Raw genomic sequence first — 22,122 nt, forward strand, 5'->3', positions numbered from 1 at the left:
AAGTAAGCCCTGAGCATCGCTGGTGTGTTCCCACCCACCCACTCCATGGTTCATGGACTAGGCTGTGACATAGGACAAAAAAGGGGGTAGCTGGGAGCCCCCAAAGAAATAACTCAAGGGGGGTGGAGCGATAGCACAGCAGGTAGGGCGTTTGCCTTGCACACGACCAACCTGGGTTCAATTCCCAGCATCCCATATGGTCCCCTGAGCACCGCCAGGGGTAATTTCTGAGTGCAGAGACAGGAGTAACCCCTGAGCATCGCCAGGTGTGATCCCCCCAAAAGAAAGAAAGAAAGAAAGAAAGAAAGAAAGAACGAACTCAGACACTAGAACCTTTGACCACCCAGCCCCGGCTCCAGCAAGGCAGGATCTGCCTGACCCCTTGAAGCTCGGTAGCCAGCAAGAGATTGTAAGCAGTAAACTTAGCAAGTCATTGTAAGCAGTAAACTGAGAGCCCCCCACCCACTGCCCCCTTTGTCGCCAACCCTCCCAAAGTCAGGCTCCGGGGTGCACCCCGCCCCCCGGCTCTCCAAGGAGAGTGAAGGGTGAGCCCTGTCATCACTGCTGGGCACCCACTCGTGCCGAGCCATTTGTCACATCCGGCCCCAGTGGGCAGGAGCTGGCATGGAATACCAAGTGGCGGGTGCCGCCTGGCCGCTCAGCTCAGCTCCCTCTCCTGAAGCTCCCTCCAGGCAGCTCCCCCGAGCAGGCTCCCGCCTGCAGTGCTCCCCGGGCACCCCTCCAGGGTGCAGATTGAGACAGAGGACACGAGGGTTGCAAACGTCTCTTTAATGTCTCCGCGCTCAAGAGAAAGGGGGCGGAGCCCCCAGCCCCAAGGACACGCCCAGGAGCCCTTTGCAGGGCTGAGCCCCCTCCCCGGGCTTTGCCTGCCAAGGGGACAGCAGGGACCCAGCCCCCACGGAAGCAGTGGCGAGGGTGGTGAGGGTGTCACGCTGAGGCTCCCAGTGTCCTCGTGGATGATGTCATCAGCTGCTGGCGATCCCAGTGGGCAGGGTCTGACGGCAGAAGCCAGAAAGGCCCCTGGCCCACCTGCGCCCTCACGGAGGCAGTGCCAGGCAGAGGATCGGGCTGCCACGCTCACACCTCCGACTCCAAGCTGGAGACCCGCCTCCAGGTGCAAAGTCCGGGATAGCTGTGCACCCCACAAGCCGGCTTGCACGCCTGCTCCAAGCCCCCACTGTCCCGGTAGCCCGTGCCCAGTCCCAGGGTCCTACCTCTGTGCCCCGGTGGCCCCCAGGCCCCAGAGAGCCAGGGGCTATGGCTGGCACAGGGCGGGAGGGAAGAGCAGACCGGCCCCCAGCAGAGCGGCAGGGGGGCGTGCGCGTGGGGGCACACGTGCTGTCTGTGCGGCCAGGTGGGCACCGCTGCCCACCATCCTTCCTGGCAGGCCTCGTGGTAGGACGGGAGTCGCATGGACTGCGCGGGCACCCAGTGGCCGCACCCCAGGCGGGCGCAGCAGGCCGGAAGCGAGCCGGGGCGGGCGGCGAACGCCTCGGCCACCGAGCTGGGCAGGGAGGCGTGGCGGGCGCGCAGACCCCGGGCCCAGGCCGCGCGCAGCAGCGCCTCCCGCCGCGCCAGCTGCTCCGGCCCGAGCAGCGGCAGGTCCTCGGACTCGGGGGGCTCTGGGAAGAGCGGGAGGAAGGGGCGTCCCGACCGGTCGGCTCGGGGGAAGGAGCTGTAGTGGCGGCACTCGGGAGACAGGGGGCGCTCGGGGAGCGCGCGCCGCTCGCAGGCCCAGACGTGGCGCCCGCCGCGCCCCGCCCGGCCCGGGCCCCGCGCCCCGCAGGCCGCTCGGCCGCAGCCCCGGCAGCCGTCGGGCGGGGGCGGCGCAGCCGTCGGGGGCTGGCCCGGGAGCTGCGGGAGCCTGCGGCGGCCGGACTCGGGGCCGGGGCCAGGGCCGGGGGTGGAGGGCCGGGAGCAGGGGCAGGCGGGCGACGGGGATGCCCGGCGGCCGCCGCCCCAGTTCTCGATGGTGCGCGCTGCGCGGTCCAGGGAGCTGCCCACGCCGGCCGTGGTCACCATGTCGCGCGCGGCCTGCAGCATTTTGAGCACGCTGGCCTGGGCCGAGCTGGTCGTGAGGTCCGGGCTGGGCGGCCGCGCGGGGCTGGCCAGGCTCTGCACCCCGCTGAAGCAGCTGTAGATGCCCTGTTATTGGGGGGTTGGGGGGAGGGGGAAGGCAGACACGTGAGCTCGGAGCCCTGAGCGGCAGCGAACGCCCCAATCCATGGAGCGCTTTTTAGGTTTGTGTGGTTTGGGGGGCCACACGCAGGTGCTCAGGGCTTACTCCTGACTGTGCTCAGGGATCACTTCTGGTGGAACTTTGGGGACCAGATGGGGTCTTGGGGATCGAACCCAGGTGGCCACGTGCAAGGCAAGTGCCCTCCCCGCTGTACTATTTCTGTGGCCCCAGTCCAGCTTTCTAAGGGCCATGCCCTAGAGGTGCGCAGCTCGACTCCAAGTGGCACTGTCTGGCAGGGAGGCAGTGAGACAGTTCACTTCAAAACTTACCCAGCTTGTCCAACCTGGGTTCCATCCCCAGCCTCCCATAGGGTCCCCTGAGCACAGCCAGGAGTAATTCCTGAGTGCAGAGCCAGGAGGAACCCCTGAGCATAGTCAGGTGTAACCCAAAAAGCCAAAACAAACAAACACACCCCACTTGCAACTGGCCATAAGGGCTGGATGGACCCAGCTTCCGACCTGGCTGTGGGCTCTGCCACCCTCTGCAGAGGGTGCTGGCAGGCCCGGGAGCTCTGGGAACCTCAGAGCCCCCCACCTCCACAAGAGTTGAGGTCTCTCAGACTTATCCTTTTGCTTTTGGGGGGGGGGGTTCACTCCAGGCGATGCACTCAGGAATTACCCCTGGCGGTGCTCAGGAGACCATATGGGATGCTGGGAATCGATCCCGGGTTGGCCGCATGCAAGGCAAACGCCCTACCTGCTATGCTATTGCTCCAGCCCCTCGGACTTATCCTTTTGGACCCCTGCCTGGGGCACCTGCCAAACGGGCAGGGCAGGCACCCACCCTGCTGAAGGCTAGCAGAAAGTCCAGCCGGGATGCATCGGGCACAGAGTGACGCAGCTTCCAGTAGACCAGGTGCTCCCAGGCGAAGACCAGCAGCGCCAGCCCCATGGCCACAAGCAGCATGTAGAACACGCCCGCCATGTTGTCGATGTCCAGCTTGCTACTCATCACCTCATTCTTCTCGTTCTGGCAGATCCCCGACAGCCACAGTGTCTCCAGCTTCTGGGTCTCCCCTGGGGAGGGGGGCACATCTGGCTCAGGGGGGACCGTTTTCCCCAACTCACCCGGGCCTGCCAAGGGGGCACGTGGTGGGGGCCGTGGGGCGTTCAAGGGCCAACAGTGTGCGGGTGCCCCTATCCACGCCCATAGACACCTGTTGCTGGGGCACCTTCTATGCTCCCATAGGTTAGTTTTTCACTGGTCACATAGGCTAGTTTTTGTGACCTGGCAATGCTCAGGGGTCTCTTCTGGCTCTGCACTCTAAAATTATCCCTGGCAGTACTTAGGGAACCATGTGGGGTGCTGGGGATCAAGCCCTGGTTGGCCTCATGCAAGGCGAGCGCCCTCCACACTGTGCTATGGCTCTGGCTGCCACACCAGGCACACAGTAATTTCCTCCATACTGGGCATCGAGCTAGGGTGGCACCTGGGGACAAAAGCCCTAGGCATGCCACTCCCCGCTTCCCCACCCAGGACCCCAAACACATCCTTATCATTGTGGGGATTCTGGGTGCTGGGGGGAAGCAGAAGGGACTTTATTGAAAAGGGTGCTCCCCATCCAGGCAGACTCACACAGCAGCCACGGGCACCATGGCCAGCCCAAACCCCAGCTCTGGGCTTAGGCAGGGCCTGGCACTTTCCCAGCCTCTCAAGATAGAAAAAGGGGGGCTGGAGCGATAGCACAGCAGGTTGGGCATTTGCCTTGCACTCAGCCAACCCAGGTTCAATTCCCAGCATCCCATATGGTCCGCTGAGCACTACCAGGAGTAATTCCTGAGTGCATGAGCCAGGAGTGACCCCTGTGCATGGCCGGGTGTGACCCAAAAAGAAGGGAAAAAAAACAAGATAGAAAAAGGGACTGTGGAGGCAAAAATATGTTCAGAACCCATCCCAGGCCCCACTATGTGGCTTGACTGTGCTCTTGTCTTTCTACTCTTGGGGACTCCTCTCTGCAAAGTCGGGGCTCTCTCTAGGAGTTCCCAATACTCACCCCATATCTCAGCCTTGCACTCCAAGAGAACCCCCCAACCCACAGGTGTCAGAGAGCAAAGGTGGAGGGGCTGGCCTTCTCTCTGGCTCCAAACCCTCCACTGTCCCCGCACGGGTGCCACCCACCGTCCCCCAGGAACTGCAGGAGTGCCAGGTCGATGGGCCGCTTCCAGTGGGAGCCTTTCTGCATGGCGATGCCATAGCCTGTGGTGGCGAAGACCTTGCCCGAGCCGATGGTGACCAGCTTGCAGCCCTCGTCCTTGCCCGCCATGTAATTGAGAACAGCTGCATCGTAAATGAAGGCGTCCAGCTTCCTGCGGGCAGGCCAAGATCAGGCCGGGGAGCCTGCAGGCTGGGGGTCCCCAAACATGGGGAGGAGCCCGCTGAGCACCATCCAGGAGTGGAGACAGGCAGAGAATACCGGGACCCCACCTTCCCTGCTCCAGGAGCCGGGGGACACCCCACCTCTGCAGCCTCCAGGTGCTCACAAGTCCCAGCTAGACACCCCCGTGGGTCTGGGCATACCCCAGCACTACATCTCTGCACTCCCAGTGTCCAGACCTCATGGACTGAGGCCGACACGTGGCGGGGGGGCCCGGGTAGTGGGGGTCCACCAGCGAGGACGCACCCCATCTTGAGGCTGGTGAGCGCATCCTCCACCGAGCGCTGGTTGAACCTGACCATGTGCGTGTGCATGTCGCGGTAGTTGCTGCGGATGTTCCGCTCCGTGCTGCCATTGGGCACAGTGCCAAAGCGGAAGGGAGGGTACTGGTCCTGGGGCCGCTGGAACTGCGGGCAGAGAGGCTGCTGTTAGGGACCCTGCCACCCGCCGGAGTGGCAGAGGGCAGATGGCCTGGCCCACCATCCAAGCCATTTCTGGGGTACAAATGGGGAAACTGAGGCCAGGGCCAGAAGTGACGTGCCCACTTGGTCAGTGGACCTAAGTCATCTCTCCCCCTGGCTTCCCACTCCCACCTCCAGATTTTGGTTTTGGGACCATACCCGGCGGTACTCAAGGCTGGCTCCTGGCTCTGCACTCAGGGATCACTCCTGGCAGTGCTCAGGGAACCACATGGGATGCCAGGGATCAAATCTAGGTAGGCTACATGCAAGGGCAAGGCAAGCGTGCTATGTCCCTCTCCCCACTGTGCTATCTCCCCGGCCTGCTTCCTCCAGTTCTAATCTCCACTGAGTTCCACACATCCCCCGCCCAGCCCTCTGTCCCCACCTCCCCGGACCCCCGCCACCTTCTTGTCGCTGAGGCCAGACACCGTATCGATGTACTGCTCCTGGATCATGAAGGCGGCCAGGTTGGCCGTGTAGCTGGCGAGGAAGATGACGGCGAAGAAGGCCCACACCAGCACCATGATCTTGCTGGTGGTGCCGCGGGGGTTCTCGATGGGCACCGAGTTGTTGAAGACCAGTGCCCACAGCAGCCACACCGACTTGCCAATGGTGAAGGATGGGCCCCCGGGCTCTGCGGAACAGTGGACACTGGGGTCTTGCTTGCTGGGCACAGTGGGGCTGGGGTGTCACCTCCATGGCGCCTGTCACGGCTGTCCCTCCGCCCCCAGCATGCAGAACACCAGCCACGGGGCTCACTCTTGCCACTGGTGAGGTTCTGGTTGTAGCTGACAGGGCTGAAATACTCGAACATGAAGACCGTGATGGCCACCACGGTGAGACACATGACGAACATCATTACCCACACGGCCGGGCTGTAGGGCTCTGTGGGGGCAGATGGCAGCTCAGAGCACAGCAGGACACACATGACAACAAAGGAGGCCCACTTCAGGTCAGCTAAGCAATCCTGGGAGGCCAGGTTCACCAGCAACCTTTCTTTGGTTGGATATTTTGGGTTTGGGGGCATATCTGGCAGTGCTCAGTAGTCACTCCTGGCTCAGTGCTTGGGATCACTCCCAGCAGTGCTCAGAGGACCAAGTGGCACTAGGGATGGAGCCCAGGGCTCCCACATGCAAAGCCTGCGCTGGTCTATTTGACTGACTCTCACATTTTTAGTCTCCCCCTTGCCCCTATCTTGGGCTGCACCTATAGATCCTATACAGGGTCTGCACCCCAGGGTCTCCTGGTCTTCTGCTCACAGAGTCTGGAAGGTGCAGGACTAGGGTCACCCTCTTTGCCATGGCAGAGAGGCTCTTGGTACCACCCAGGATCTCCCTACTGGATGCTCGGCCATCCAGGACTAGGGCTGTGACCCACACCTGCTCTGGGGCCTTTACACAGTGGCTGTGGGGGAAATACTGCATTTCCCTTCCCCCCCCATCCAACCTGTCCAAAGCAACTCCAGGCCCTTCTCCCCAGGGTGCGCCTTCCTCCTTTCCCTGGCCTACCCTGTCAAGCATTCCCAAAGAAGCCACCTGCATCCTGGTCTCCTGTCCTTCTCAACAACACCCCCTTCTTTTTTTTTTTCTTTGGGACCACACGCACTGGTGTTCAGGGCTTACTCCTGGCTCTGCACTCAGGGGTCACTCTTGGCAAGGCTCAGGGGATCCTGTACAGTGCTGGGGATTGAACCCAGGCTGGCCACATGCAAGGCAAGCGCCCTACCCACTGAACTATCTCTTTGGCCACTTGTAGCACACCTCTCCTTAGGAAACCCTAACCTGGGGCCATGGTGATAGTATAGCAGGGAGGGCTCTTGCCTTGCATGTAGGCTGACCGAGGTTTGATTCCCGGTCCCCTGTGAACCGCCAAAAGTGATTCCTGAGTGCAGAGCCAGGAGAAACTCCTGAGCACCGCTGGGTGTGACCTAAAAGAAAAAAAGAAAAAAAAAGGAATCCCTATTCTGTGTATCTTTCTTTTTTGAACATTTTTTTTGGCTTTCTCCCCCTCTTTTTGCCAAAGCTAGGAGACTGTAACAAAGCATCCCCAGCACAGTGCCCTGGAACATAATATGTTAAGCAGTAAGTGCCCAAAAATAGCATTTTTTTAAAATTTGGGAGCCACACCAGTCAGTGTTCAGGGCTCAGTCCTGACTCTATGCTCCATGATCACTCCTGTAGGGCTCTGTGCAGTGCTGAGGTTCAACCCTGGGTCAGCCATGTGCCAGGCCAGTGCCCTGCCCGCTGTACTATCTTTCCTGGCACCCACCTTTCCCCAGCGGCCTCTGTTTCCCCAATATCACACCAGGCTCAGAAAGGACCACCCCACTGTTTGCCCTCCAACCACTGCACCTGCCCTGCACCAGCCTCCCCAGCCTGGAGCTGTGTGCAGGCCTCTGGGGGCTCCCCCAGCTCCACACCCGACCCGGGCCTGCTTTTTAGCGCTGACGCACCCAGGAAGGCCGAGGGGGAGACAGTGCCGTTGCTGCGTGCCACCATCACGCTGATACCCGTCTCCACGAAGGGCACAGAGAAGTCGACGACCTCGGAGCGCTCCTCGTTGATGGTGAGCGAGCCAATGGCCATGTCCGCACGCTTGTAGTACACCTGGGGTGGGGATCCGCATGGGAGGAGGGCCTCCCCAGCGCTCTCCTCGAGCCGCACCCCGTCCCAGCCTCCGATAGGGGCCCTACGGGGCGTGACTGGTGGGAGCCCAGTGTCCACTGCCGGTGGGCAGCTGGGCCTGCATCGCACTCCCCGCAACCCCAGTCGTGGAGCCCCAGCACTGGAGGCGCGTGGGGAAACCGGGCGGGCGGTGGCCCTGGGGGCCGCCTACCTCCCCGATCATGCCGTTCCACACGCCTCGAACCCGCTTGCCGTGCTTGCCATTGGTCACCAAGTAAAGGTCGTAGGAGAACTTGACCACCTTGGCCAGTTTCTTAAGGATGTCGATACAGAAGCCTTTGCAACAGAGCTTGGTGTAGGGGGCAGCGTCCCCGCTGAAGCCGCCAAGAGGGGGAGGAGGAGTGTCACGACCGCGCCCCGCCCACCGTGTCCACGCGCTCCACCCCGCCCAGCAATGCCCCTTTCCCATCCGGTTCTGTCTACAGCGGCCCCGCCCCCTCCCATCGTGGCCCCGCCCCTTCACCGCCTCGCCTCGTGGCCCCGCCCCACCAGGCCCCGCCCCGCCCACCTGAAGGTCTGGTTGGTCTGCCGGCGGCAGGGCACCGTGTTGGGCACGCAGCCGCCCGTGCCGGGATCGGGGCTCTCCACGATGACAAAGGGCCGCTCCTCCAGCGTGGCCACTGTCAGGTGACGGCTGTCCACCACGGGTTGCAGCGAGGCGCTGTAGCGAGGCCACACCGGGTACTTCATGTGCAGGATGCCGTGATCCCAGCGCCCCACCTGCAGAGGGCGACCGGCCTCAGCCCCCGGCCTCAGCCCCCTACCCACACCCGCTGGATAGGGCCTGCCAGGCGCCCGGGCTCTTTCCAGGGGCACTGGGGGAGGGGAACATTTGGAGAACAGGCTGGGCATGAGCCAGGAGGGCGGGCTCCGTGCCGCCTCCCTGGGCGCCGGGCCCTGCTCATTCCAATCCTCACAGCTGTTGGCCTGAGTCATCCCACTGAAGCCCAGACGGGAGCCTGCCACCCCCCTGCAGTTCTCCAGCCTCGTGCCAAGTCAGCCCAGAACATGGGGCCCTTCATGATTCCTCCCTCCCTGGGGCTGGAGTGATAGTACAGAGGGGAGGGCGCTTGCCTTGTACACAAGCAACCCAAGTTGCATCCCTTAGTGTTCCCTGGAATTGCCAGGAGTGATTCCTGAATGCAGAGCTCAGGGGAGCCCCTGAGCACTGCTGGGTGTGACCCAAAAATTGAAATAACCCTAAAGTGTTGTTTTAAACTGCCCCTGAGGGGCAGGAACAATAGCATGGGGGAGGCGCTTGCCTGGCATGTGGCCCCACCCCAGTCCAATCCTAGGCATCTGGTCTTTAAACACCACTGAGCAGCAGCCCCGAGCACAGAACTGGGAGTAACCCTCACAAGCACCGCTGGTGTGACCCCAAAAGTAACCCAAGAATGTTCCAGGAGGGCTGGAGACATAGCTCATGCACCTCATGGACCCTTGAACAACTCTGGGTGTGACCCTGGAGGTCCCTAGGCCCATGGACCTGAGCACTGAACAGTGAGCCCTGACTACTCGGTGAGGCCCAAATGACTTGGTGTTGCATCTTGGGATGATGGGTGTGGCTTAATCAATTTATGTTTTGGTGTTTTTTGGTTTGCTTTTGAGACAAACCTAGGGCCTGTACTCTGGAATTATTCCTGGCAGGTTTAGGGGGACCACATGGGGTGCTGGGGATCAAACCCAGGTCAGCGACGAGCCCTACCTGCTCTATTATCTCTCCGCTAGGGTTTACTCAATTTCTTTATTTATTTAGCTTTTTGGGTCACACCCGGCGATGCACAGGGGTTACTCCTGGCTCTGTGCTCAGGAATTACTCCTGGCGGTGCCCAGGGGACCATATGGAATGCTGGGAATCGAACCCGGGTCGGCCACGTGCAAGGCAAACCTCCTACCCACTGTGCTTTCACTCCCCGGTTTAAAGGTAAAAAGGTAAAGGCCCTCCCGTTGTTCATCGATTTGCTCGAGCGGGCCCAGTAACGTCTCCATTGGAGACTTTGTTGTTACTGTGTCTGGCATATCCAATACATCACGGAGAGCTTGCCAGGCTCTGCAGTGCGGGCGAGATACTCTCGGTAGCTTCCCGGGCTCTCGGAGAGGGGCGGAGGAATCGAACTCGGGTCAGCCATGTTGGCTGCGTGCAAGGCAAACGCCCTACCGCTGTGCTATCGCTCTAGCCCCTGTGCTATCGCTCTAGCCCAGTTTAAATGTCCCAAACCCTCCCAGCCGCCCCCGGCAGTCCCAGGCTACTTTGATCTCCTCCTGACGGGCTTCTCCTCGGCCACCACAGCCCAGCCCCAATCCCCAATGTCGGTGAAACCTTCTGCAGTTTCTTCCTTTGAGGACAGGCCTGACTCTGCTCTCCCCTCCACTCCCACCAGTGCCCCCAAGTTCTGCTTGTACCCCAGTGGCCAGCACCACCGGGGTCCCTCATGCAGGGCCAGGGCAGAAGGGGCCTTAGTCATGGGGGGCAGCCTTAAGCAGAGGCGCCTTGTCCAACCTGGGGTGCCCAGCGGGCCGACCTCAGAGGGGCTGGAGAGGGGACAAAGGGGACTCTGCTCTCTGGGGGCACAGAAGGGGCCAGGGACAAGAGGGAAACCCGAGGGCCCCCGGGCTCACCCCCTTCTCACCATCTCCCAGAGGCGGTGCCGGTTGAGAGCGATGACCACCATGGTGGGCTGGAGCAGGTGCCCCCCGGGGCTGAAGGAGAAGTCCCGGCCCTCCCACGAGACGTTCAGCAGGTGCCTGTGGGGGTGCGGGGCTGAAGTCAGCACCGGGCCCCCCTCCCCTGATTTCTGCCTCATCCCCCAGTTCACCAGGCCCATGGCGCGGCTAACTGCTGAGTGCCCCTAACTGCCTCCCATACTCATGCACACCCCCTTTCTCCAGACGAGGAAAGGAAGGCCCAGAGAGGTACGGTAACGTGTCCCAGGACGCACAGCTCGTGGGAGGTGTGGCGTGAGTCCCAGCTCCCGCCCCCTACACCCCCTCTGCCCCGGAGAAGCGTTCACCGTTCACCTGTAGAAGGCCTCCCGGGCAGGGCTGACTGGTCCGGGGTGGCCGCGGCAGTCCTCGGCCGGGGTGGGGAGGACGCCGTGCTGGCGCCGGTAGCCGTGGGCGCCCAGGGCCAGGATGGCCACGCCGTCGCGGACCTTCTGGCGCAGGCTGAGGCGCCAGCTCTCCGTGACCACGCTGATGAGCCCCACAGGGAAGGTGGCCGGGGGCGCGTCGGTGCTGCCCAGCGCCAGGTTGGGCACCAGCCACACGTGCCCGGGCCCCACCAGGCCGGCGCGCGCCGCCTCGTCGAAGAGCACCTGCGCCTCGTCGCGCGAGCAGTAAGCCAGCAGCACGGGCGCGTCGATGGAGCGCAGCAGCCGCTGGGTCTGCGCGCGCGGCCCGCCGGGGCCCAGCTCCAGCGTGAGCACGTCCAGCAGCCGCCAGCCTGGGGCGCCGGCGTCGGCCGCGGCGCGCACGCCCTCCAGGAAGAGCGCGTGGCCGGGGTGCAGGCTGGTGATGACGGCGAACGCGCCCCAGTCGTACTCCTCCAGCACCTTGAACAGCACCTGCAGCTGCTGCGCCACCGACGCGCCCAGCTGCAGGAAGGCGGAGCCCGGCTCCTGCGGGGGGCGGAGCCTGAGATGGGGCGTGGCCGGCCGAGTCCCTCCCCCAGGCCCGCCCCGCTCACGGCACCCCGCGGGGCGATTTCCTCCCCCGCCCCCCGCACACCCGAGGCCCCGCGGGACCGCAGAGCCCTCTAGGACCCGCAGGTATTCCTAAGGGGTGGCACTGTCTAGTGGGTGCCCGGGGATTTGTGTTCGGTGGGGCTCACCCCGTTGACTCCCTGGGGTGCTGGGGAATGGGGTGGGGGTGGGGTCCTTGCGGTTGCTCGAGGGATGAGCTGGAGTCCCGCCGGCATGGTTATGCTTGTTGAGAGAAGCTTTTCGGTGATCTTGTTGGTTTAGAGCAGCAGCCCAGAGCCAGCCACCCCTCGGACAACCAACCGCAGGCAGCATTACTGCTTTTACTAAAGATCTGAGGAGCTTAGGGGGCGCCCAGAGGGACTGGCACCACTACTCTGGGTGCAGCCTGGCAGTGAGGGGATCCCTCTTATGGTTCCCCCTGCGCCCCTACCTCCACCCCCCCCCCCAGCCCGGCCCTTCTCTCCCTCAGCATTTCCCCCCACTGCACCTGCTCCATCTTTTCAACAACAAAACAGAAAAAATGCCGGCCAGCCACCAAGTTCCTTCACAAAAAATTGCAAGATGGCAGGACTGGAGAGATAGTACAAGGGTAGGATGCTCACCCTTCCACGAGGCCAGCCAACCCAGGTTCGATCCCTGGCATCCCATAGGGTCCCTCAAGCACCACTGGGAGGAATTCCTCAGTGCAGTCAGGAGTTACCCCTGAGCACCACTGGGTGTGACCCAAAAGCCAAAACATAAAAAATAAAATAAATGTTTAAAATGGCAAGATGGGAAAGAGAAGCAGGGCGGAGGGAGGCCCCGGGGACGGGGACTCAAAGTCAGACCAATGCCATGAGGGCACCTAGTCTGGCTCCTGGTTCAAGTCACTAAGTTCAAAAAGTAGCATTGATGGGGGTGGAGTGATAGTACAGCAGGGAGGGTGTTTGCCTTGCACCTGTCTGACCTGGGTTTGATCCTTGGCATCCCATGTGGTCCCCAAGCACTGTCAGGAGTAATTCCTGAGTGCAGAGCCAGGAGTCACCCCGAGCATTGCCCGGTATGATCCAAAAAGACAAAAAAAAATTAACATTGATGATACTTTGAAGAATCTGATCAGTTTGGATACTTGGTGACATTAAGGGATTTTACTCTTCACTATATGGGATGATGGTGATTGATGAGGATGATGGTGTGTGTGTGTGTGAGAGAGAGCCCTGTCGGCTAGCGATAGGCACTGAATTATTTGTGGATGGCATAGTACAGGATCTGGGCTTTGATTACATTTAATATAAAAGAGGGGGAAGGGGAGAGCAGAGATGGGACAGTCTGGAGCGGTGGGGAGACCTGTGCATTTGTAATCATCTGCTTTGGGATGAGTCTCCTGACCCCATGCCTGGCTGTCCTCACCGGGGCCCCTTGGAGGGGGGTGGGTTGAGTTTCCCTCCCAGCCCCGAGTAGAGCCCCAGCAACTGAAGACCTCCAGAACCAGCCACAGCCATGCTGAGACCACTCTCCACATGTCCGGACAAGCCTCATGCATGAAGGAACCAGGAAGGGAACCCAGGCATGCAGGTTCTGGGGCTGAGATCTCTAAGCTCAGATCGGGACTGGGCTTTCTCCACCCAGATCCCCCATCTTCCGGTAGGTAGGCGTTACACCCACCAGCTGCTGCTGGCGCCAGGTGGTCCCATCAATGGCCAAGACCCAGAGACTATAAAACTGAGCTCCCGAAAGCGCCTGGCCGCATTTGCGGCTGCGCGACATCTTACTATCTCATTTTCACTTTGGAGAACCCGGCAGGCTACCAAAAGTATCCTGCCTGCACGGCAGAGTGGCAAACTTCCCGTGTTGTACTCAATATGCCAAATACCAGTAATAATGATAGGTCTCATTCTCCTAGACCTGAAAGAGCATTGAATATGGTTCTTTTAAAATCTCAGGGCTAGGGGCCGGAGTGATAGCACAGTGAGTAGAGTGTTTGCCTTGCACGCGGCAGACCCGGGTTCGATTCCCAGCATCCCATATGGTCCCCTGAGCACCGCCAGGAGTAATTCCTGAATGCAGAGCCAGGAGTAACCCCTGAGCATCGCCGGGTGAGACCTAAAATGCAAAAAATAATAATAATAATAAAATAAATAAATAAAATCTCAGGGCTAGGAAGAAGGAGACGTTACTGGTGCCTGCTTGAGGCAATCGACGAACAACAGGATGATCGTGATCGTGCTTTGGCATAAAAGGCTCTATAAGAAACATGAGCAGGGGAGCTGGACGATAGCATAGAGAGTAGGGCATTTGCCTTGCACACAGCTGACCCGGGTTCGATTCCCAGCATCCCATATGGTCCCCCAAGCACTGCCAGGAGTGATTCCTGAGTGCAGAGCCACAGAGCCAAGAGTAACCCCTGTGCATCACTGGGTGTGACCCAAAATGAAAAAAATAAATAAAAGAAGAAAGAAAGATAGGGGGAAAAAAAGAAAAGAAACATGAGCAAGGCTGGAGAGTGGCCCATCAGGCCAAGCCATGCGGGAGTCCCAGGCCCCGTCCCCAGTACCAGATGGTCCCCGGAGCAGGGCCAGGAAGGTCCTCCAGGCAGGGAACTGGGAGTATCCCCTGGTCTTGCCAGGTCCCCAAACCAGTAGATTAAAGCAAACCTGACCACAAAGGATGGATGAATCCAAACAGGTCACTCTTTACGCTGCACTCACTCCCCATTGAGGGTGAGACGTGAACAGCCCCCTTCGGCTGGGACCCCTCTCCCAGGCTTCTCTATGCTCCTGACCTACCCAGTCCCAGTGGGAAAAGCATCAGAAAGTTGGACTTGGAGACCAGGGCGACCACAGGCTCATGGCCTTCCCCCCACCACCCAGATTGATCCTGGCCCCCTGCAGGCCCGTCCCCCTTTCGAGGTGGCTTCCGGCCCCGGGCAGAGAGGCCCCGGCCTGGACAGGTACCTTCGGGGTGAGGACCACCGCAGAACCACCGCTGATGCTGAGGATGGGCACGTGGGTCTGGGAAGAGACAAAGTCAAGGATCTGGGCCACGGCCTCCGTGTCCACGTTGTCCTCGAACACGATGCCGTGGACGCGAGTGGCCCCCAGGAGCCCGCAGATCTGCGTCAGGAGGCTGCTGGGGTTGGTGTGGTTCACCCCCACGGTGAGTGGCTGGATCCCCACGGGCAAGTCCAGGAAGTTCTGCGGGGTGAGGCGAGTGCGGCCCGAGGCCTGTGCAGACCCTGAGCTGCCGAACACCACGGCTACTGTCACAGACGGCTGGCCTGGCCCTGGACCTGGCCCCGGCCCCGCCCAGGCCCCCAGCAGGGAGGTGAGCAGCAGGGCCGGTCCCAGGGCACTGCCCATGTCCACTGTGGGGTCCTGCGGGGAGGCTGGCACGGGCATGGGAAGGGGAGAGGCAGGGGGCACAGGCGAACGGGCACCCTGGAGCAGATGGCTGGGTCAGAGACACACCTAGAAGATGCAAGAGGGACACAGACAGACAGACAGACAGACAGAGACAGGTCAGCAAGCACCTGGGGCAGCCGAGAGCTGGGGGCTGGGAGCACAGGAGTTGGGATACAGGCTCAGTGACGCCCCCCCCTTCTTCTGGCACCCAGCTCACTGGCCTAGGCAGGTCAGACCCTGGAAAAGACCCAGGAAGCTGCACAGCAGAGGCTGCCCTAGGTTCCAAGTGCATGGGTGTGAGTTGGGCAGACCAAAGTTTAAGTCCCACACTTGCAAGCTGAGTGAGGAAGTGTCTCAACCTCTCTGGGCTGTTTTTAAGTACTTTATTTTTTGGTTTACTTTTGTGCTCAGAGGTCACTTCTGGCAGAACTTGGGGGACCCCACGCCATGCCATGTACGAGGCCAGGGCTATCTCTCTGGCATTTCCAAATCCTCTTGCCTGCAGTAATCAGAGCTGCCTCTCACCACACAGGGGTGCACAGAGGCATGCACAAGTCTCTCTGTCCCACATGAATCTTGGTGCTCCTTGTGGCCCTGCTCACAGCACCCCTCAGCCTGGGTCCTGCCATCCCTACCCCCCACATCCCACTTCAAGTAGCAGCTGCTCTCCTGCCTGATTCTGTGGGACCCTGGGTCACCCGCAAGCATGCAGCGTCTTGCCCATACTGCTCCCAAAATGCTTGGACCACAGGTCACGGGCCCCTGTGATCCCAGGACCTGCTATGCAGCCCTGGACACGCCGCTGCTTTGGAGGGGGACTCAGAGCCAAACAGGTGAGGGGGTCGTCAGCCCCTGCATGTTGGATTGCCCCAGGGTTCTGCCATCTTCACCCCAAACAAGACTCTCTTTAAAATTTGTTGGGGGGGGGCTGGAGCGATAGCACAGTGGGTATTGATCCGGGTTCGATTCCCAGCATCCCTTATGGTCCCCCGAGCACCACCAGGAATAATTCCTGAGTGCAGAACCAGGAGTAATCCCTGTGCATCGCCAGGTGTGACCCAAAAAAGAAAAAATAAAATAAAAATAAAATTTGTTTGGGGGGCACTAAACCTGGTGGTGCTCAAGGTTTTCCTTGGCTCTGCACTCCGGGATCACTTCTGGGAGCATTCAAGAGACCATACGGGCTGCTGGGGATTGAACCTGGCTAGGTTGGCTGCATGCAAGGCAAGCGCCCTCCCCTCTGTGCTATTGCTCCATCCTTTTCTGATTTTTGGCTCCCTGGCTGTGCTCAAGGATCTCTCCTGGCAGTGCTTAGGGGCCATCTGGATGCTGGGCATAGACCCGGGTTGGCTGTGTGCAAAGCAAGCTCTTTACAAGCTCTTTACTGCTCCAGCCCACAAAGTCAGATTTGTTTTGGGGAGGTTGGGGTTACACCTGGCAGCGCTCAGGGGTCACTCCTGGTAGTGCTTGGGGGACAGTGTAGTGCTGGGGATAGAGCCAGGGTTAGCCACCTGCAAGACGAGAACCTTCACCCATGTACTGTCTCTTCCAAATTTCTTGGGGCTGGAGTGATAGTGCAGTGAGTGGGGCACTTGCCTTGCACACAACCAACCCGGGTTCCATCCCTGGCATCCCATATGGTCCCCCAAGCACCACCAGGAGTGATTCCTGAGTGCAGAACCAGGAGTAAATCCTGAGCATCGCCAGGTATGACCCAAAAGCAAAATCAAACAGCAGCAACCAAAGAAGTCTATTTCTTGCTGGTCTCTATATACAGGAAAGCCAGGGCACAGGGAAGAGCAAAGGGCTGGCAGGGAACATTCAAGAAACTCTCCAGGTTACTAAGGGATACCACAGCACAGAGGTTCATGTGTGTGCGCACGCATGTGTGAGTGTATACACATGTGTGTCCATGCATTGTGTGTGCGTGCACTAGTGTGCACGTGTGAAAGCACACACATGTGCACATGTATGCAAACGTGCGCATGTGTGTGTGCATGCATGTGTGCATGTGCACACATTTGTGTATGCTTGTGTGTGCATGTTTGTGCATGCATACATACGCATGTGTGAGTGTCTGCTCATGTGTGTGCACTTGTGCATATGTGCATGTGTGTGTGTGCATGTGTGTGTATGCATGTGTGCATGTGCATGCATTTCTGTGCACTTGTGCATGTGTGTGCTTGTGCGTATATGTGTGTGTGCATGTGCATGTGTGAGTGTGTGTGCGTGCGCGTGCTGAGCACCTCTGGATGCAGGTTGCAGTGAGCTCTGGGAGGGTTACCCCTGGAGGAGCCGGGCCGCCCTCCAGAGCACGAGTGAGCACAGAGCAGAGGTGCAGACTCAGCCCCAGCGCCTACGAAACCGATTTTCTGCTGCTCCTTCTGAATGGATGTCCCCAACCACCCACGGTCCCCAGGCCCCTCCAATTCTGCAGTTTCTGCAACCAATCTCTTAGCTGGGGTCTGCAGCTCTAAGGGCGCTCCTGCTCCCTTGGCTTGAACCCCCACGTTGCCAAATGATGAACCCCATCAAGCCCCTTTCCAGGGAGGCATGGACACCGGGAGCCGCTCTGCTGCCAGCATCCAGCCTAGCCCCCACCCGCTGTGCCGCCGAGCCTCGTCCCCATTCGTCCCCATTCGAGCGCTCTTTGTCCCGGGAGAGAGGGACTTGAGAGCATCAAAGCCCAGATGCTCACGTGCCATGGAGCGTAGCCTGACTGCTCAAGGCCGAGACGGCAGTACTGGGCAGCGGACGGGAAGCTGCCTTTATCTGCTGCCCTTGACATCCCCACTCACGTCCTGGTGATTTAGGATTTGGGCCCCTCACCTCACTGCACATACATCTGGGTTGGACTTCTAAGCCAGACTGGGCCACACCTGCTACTAAAGAATTTTCTTTTTTGTTGTTTGTTTGTTTTTGTTTTGGGGCCATACCCAGCAATACTCAGGGGTTACTCCTGGGCCCTGCACTGAGGTATTACTCCTGGCGGGCTCGGGGAACTCTATGGGATGCTGGGGATCAAACCTGAGTTGGCAGCATGCAAGGCAAGTGCCCTACCAGTTGTAATATCACTCCAGCCTCAGGAATCTTCAATTTCCTAGCAAAGAGGGACGGAGAGAGAGTACAGAGGGGAGGGTCCTTGCCCTGCCTGCAGCTAAGCAGGGTTTGGTCTCTGGCAACCCATATAGCCCCCCGAGCACTGCCAGGATTGAATCTTGAGTACTGAGCCAGGAGTAACCCCTGAGCATCGCTGGGTGTATCCCCCAAACCCAAACACACACACACACACACAATAATTATCTAGCCAAGGGGACTCAAGACTTGCTCCTCCCCCTGCAATGCCTTCCTTCCCTCTCCTCAAAAGTGCCCCCTACACCCCTCCCTGACTGGCCCCCCAGTCTAAGCCCTAGATCTCTGCCCCCCAAAACAGCTGCCACTGGTCACGGGAACAGTCAAGCACTTGGGCTCAGCTCCCCAGCCAGTGTAAAGTGTGTGCAGAACATCCAAGAGCCGGACGGAGGAAACCTGCAGAATGTCTCATTCCTATTTTTACATCGATTACCTGTTGGAACTGACCTAATTCAGAGACATCAGGTAATGGGGCAGGACAGGGGGGTGGGGAGGAGGGAGGACACTTGCCTCATATACGCCTGACCTGGGTTTGATCCTCAGCATCCCATAGGGTCTCCCGAGCACTGCCAGGAATGATTGCTGAGTGCAGAGCCAGGAGGAACCCCTGAGCATTTCTGGGTGTGGCCCCCAAGCAAACAAAAACCCCCAACCAAACGAAGTCACAGGGTGAAACAGAAGTGCCCTAAAATCTATTTTACTTCATCCTGTTTCTTAAAAATGTTTTCTTTGGGGGGCAGCCACACCTGGTGGGGCTTGGGGACCACATGGTTCCGGGAAAGAACCTGGGGCTCCTGCACAGGAAGCCGGTGGCCTGGGCCTCCACACTCACCCCACCCTTCTTTTCAAGGACCCTCTTGCGATGCCAGGGGCTACTCTGGATATACAGTCCAGGGAGGAAGCTGAGGCCCCGCTAGAAAGTCACTGACCCTCCAGTACCAATGGGCGAAACGTCTCAGACTTCTGAGGCTGCTCTCCAGGCCAAGGAAACGTGCCCCTACCTCCTCCCCCTCCCGCCCCACCCCTGCCTGCTCCCCGGTCTGAAATGTTCCTCTAGTTCCTCTAGTCTAGTGCTGTTCCCAGTGCCCCACGCCTGCCGCCTTGGTCCCCTGCGGAACCCCACATTCCTGCCGGGCTGGTGATCAGCACTGTTTGTTATCACCAGGCCCTCTACCCTGTGGTCCTCCGGGTCTGGACCACCCTCTTTCCAAAATCTCCGTCTTGTATCGGAGAGAAATTTCCAGAAATTTCAGGCCAGCTGATATCCCTTCTGATAGGGTCCCTCTCTGGATGGCTGGTCGGGGCCCAGGGGAACTTACTCCGGGCTCCTTGGCAGGGATCACCCCTGGCATTGGGATGCTGGGATTGAACCCTGTCAGCGGCATGCAAGGCAAGCCTCCTGCCTGTGGTCCTATGACTCTGGTGTCTGCCACGAGATGGGCTCCAGGACCCCAAAAAGGTTCAGAGGGAAGGTGACAGCGGCCAGTGGTCTGGAACATTCTGCATCACCTCCATGGGCCTGAGCATGTCTACGTGTTCAATGGCTCTACCAGGCACTTGAGTACCAGCATGGCATCCCAGACACTGCTGGCCCTCAGCCTGGAGACCGGATTCCTGGCGTTTCCCCATGGGGAGCAGAGGGACCTGGAATCCACTGTTCTGGGATCAGGGATCCACCTGCTCTGGGATCCGGGGTCCACTGCTTTCCCTAGGGCATCCTGCCTGGGGCAACTACCCCACCAGGGTGTCATGTGGCAAGACTGCCCCTCTACCTAGTTCCCAGGGCTGCGCTCCCCGGGTTCTCCCTCCTCCAGGATTCCACCACCCCTGCTGCCCCCCACTCCCCTTCCTCCAGGGGCACTCGCCCCCTCCCCTCTGTAGGAATCTCTCAGACCCAGGCGTGAAGTTCGGGGTATTTTTAGGCGGGCGATAAATAATTCATAGGGAACGTGGCATCAGGCTCCCCCACGCGAGGAGGGGGCGCGAGCGGCGAGAGCCACTGTCACCCGCGGCTCAAGGACACTCGCGATGCGGCGGCGGTAGCGGCAGCGGCGGGGCGCGGGGACCGGCCACGCCTCCTGGCGGCCGGTCGGGGCAGCACGCGCGGGGACCCCCAGCCTCGCAGTTGCCCCCTGTGGGGCTGCCCACTCCGAGACCCCCACCCCGCGGCCCCAAGCCAGGTCTCAGCCACGGGCACGCGAGGGCGGGGCCCCAGCGCCCAGTAGGGCCTGCCACAGGCCCCGGAGTCCCCGCGCCTCGTTTCTTGGGTCAAGTTCACGCCCCTCGACGGAGTTTAGGAGCCGTCCCCTACCCGACGGTGGCGCCGGGACGAGCCGGGTTCCAGAGAGCGGGGACAGGCCCTGGAGACGCTCCTTTCCCATTTCCCCCTCGGCCACTGCGCTCCCCGGCAGGGTCCACAGCGCGACCACTCTCGGGGCTGCGGCCAGAATCCCGTGGGGCGAGCGGACGGGCGGGCACTGGCGCCCCGCGGGCTGAGCCGCGGCGGGAGGGAACCGTCCGCTCGCCGGCGGGGTCTGTGCCAGGCCGTGGGGCGGGCGCCCCCCTGGGCACCGGCCCCATTCTGGCGCCCCCAGCCCTGCCGCCCAGGTCCCCCTGTTCCTCCGCAGGTGGCTGGGGGCGTCCTTCCCCACTCTCCCTCGGGGACCCTGTCCGGACCCCTGCGCGCAGCTGTGGGGCCCAGTTCTCGTGTCCCAATCCCTCGTGTCCCAGCGCCCCCGCTTTCCTCCAGCGACCGGATCCGCCTGGCGGACTCAGCAGGTGGTCAGCGCCCACCGCCCCGGGAAGCCCACGCTGATCCCCAGAGGCCGACGAAGGGTTCCGTCCCCTCCCCAGGAACGGGCAAGGCCGGCGGGCTGGGGGCCCCCGCAGCGGAGCGCAGGGAGACGCGCGCACAGTCCCCTTCCCGCCGCGCTTCCCTGCGCCCTCCCCGGCCCCTGCTCTTGGGCGCTCCGGGCGTCCGGCAGCAACAGTTGGAGGGGTCCCGCCACCCGGACCCCACGCGCCGCGCCGCCCCCTCCTCCGGCAGGGGAGGAACTGGGGGGGCATCGTGTCCCGTAGACGCAGGTCTCGGTCTCCCCGCGCGCGTCCTTCTCTCGCGGCCACCGCGCCGATCCCCTCGGATGCCACCCCAGGTCGGGTCCCCGGGGCCGCTGGCCGCCCCCTGCTCGAACTACCCCCGGTGTCCCGCGCACCCGAGGTCGCGCGTCCTTGCCCGCGCCGGGGCGCCCGGAACCCAGCGCCAAGTTGGTGGCGAAGTTGGCGCCCCCCGGCCCGCAGCCCGCCGCCACTCACCGCGGGGAAGGGGCGCCGCGCCCGCGCCGAGAGTCCGCCGGGGCCCGACCCGCGCTCCGCACTCGCCCGCGGCCTGGCCCGCCCGCCCGCTCCGTCCGGGCCGGGCAGCGCGTCGCCCGCCGCCGCCGCCTGTGCCCGGCGCTCGCCGCCGCCCGCCCCGCGCCCGCCCCGCCGGGGCCCCGCAGCCTCCGCCCCGCCCCGGCCCGCCCCGCGCCCGCCCGCCGCGCGCCCGACCCCGGACCCCACGCGCGGGCCCCGCGCACCGGGTTCGAGCCCGCCGCCCTCCCTCGCCGCGTGACCTTGGGCCCGCGAGTTCCCGGCTCCCTCGGTCCATACAGCGTCCCGGGGCGGGCATCGGGGAAGGCGCGGCAAGCTGCGAGGCGCGCCGAGCCCGGGACCGTGTTTAAGAGGCTCGTGAACTGGCCGGACACCTACCACGAGGCAGGGCGCCTTTGGCAGTGGACAGGGCCCGGGGGCGGGGGTCCCACGTCAGAGGTACCCTGGCCACCCTGCAGAGGTGACCCCTCTAATTTTTTCTCCCTCCTTGTTTTGGCGGTTCTGGGGAGGAACCAGGAAGGGAAGTGGATGGTGGGGCCAGCAGGGCCAGCAGCCTGGGGTCCCAGGGTGCCTGGCGTGTGGGCAGAAGGCAGGCGGCATGGCCAATCCCGGAGATGCAGGGCGGGGGCCGGCTGCCAACCCCGCTCCGGCCCCGGGGAAGCACCTGAGCCGGGAGCTGGCTCCGCAGCGCCACCTGGCGCCGGGAAGGGAGACGCGGCACGAAGGTGACCCCCGGAGGCCACCCCTCCTTCCCCAAGAAG

At 61.6% G+C, this 22,122-nt stretch overlaps 1 protein-coding gene across 1 annotated transcript; it reads right to left on the reverse strand.

The window, feature by feature from the left end:
• Window positions 1-979: 979 nt before the first annotated feature.
• GRIN2C (glutamate ionotropic receptor NMDA type subunit 2C) lies at window positions 980-14,875 on the reverse strand. Its single transcript, XM_056138422.1, has 12 exons — window positions 14,414-14,875; window positions 10,798-11,396; window positions 10,410-10,524; window positions 8,288-8,499; window positions 7,931-8,093; window positions 7,548-7,701; window positions 5,855-5,980; window positions 5,500-5,729; window positions 4,881-5,041; window positions 4,379-4,566; window positions 3,044-3,276; window positions 980-2,166 (listed from the first exon to the last, which is right to left on the reverse strand). The coding sequence occupies exons 1-12, from the start codon at window positions 14,855-14,857 to the stop codon at window positions 1,099-1,101; spliced, it is 3,693 nt and encodes a 1,230-aa protein (XP_055994397.1). The 5' UTR covers window positions 14,858-14,875; the 3' UTR covers window positions 980-1,098.
• Window positions 14,876-22,122: the final 7,247 nt, after the last annotated feature.

This window comes from Sorex fumeus, unplaced genomic scaffold (genome assembly GCF_029834395.1).
Source record: "Sorex fumeus unplaced genomic scaffold, SorFum_2.1 ptg000128l, whole genome shotgun sequence".
Taxonomy (NCBI): domain Eukaryota; kingdom Metazoa; phylum Chordata; class Mammalia; order Eulipotyphla; family Soricidae; genus Sorex; species Sorex fumeus.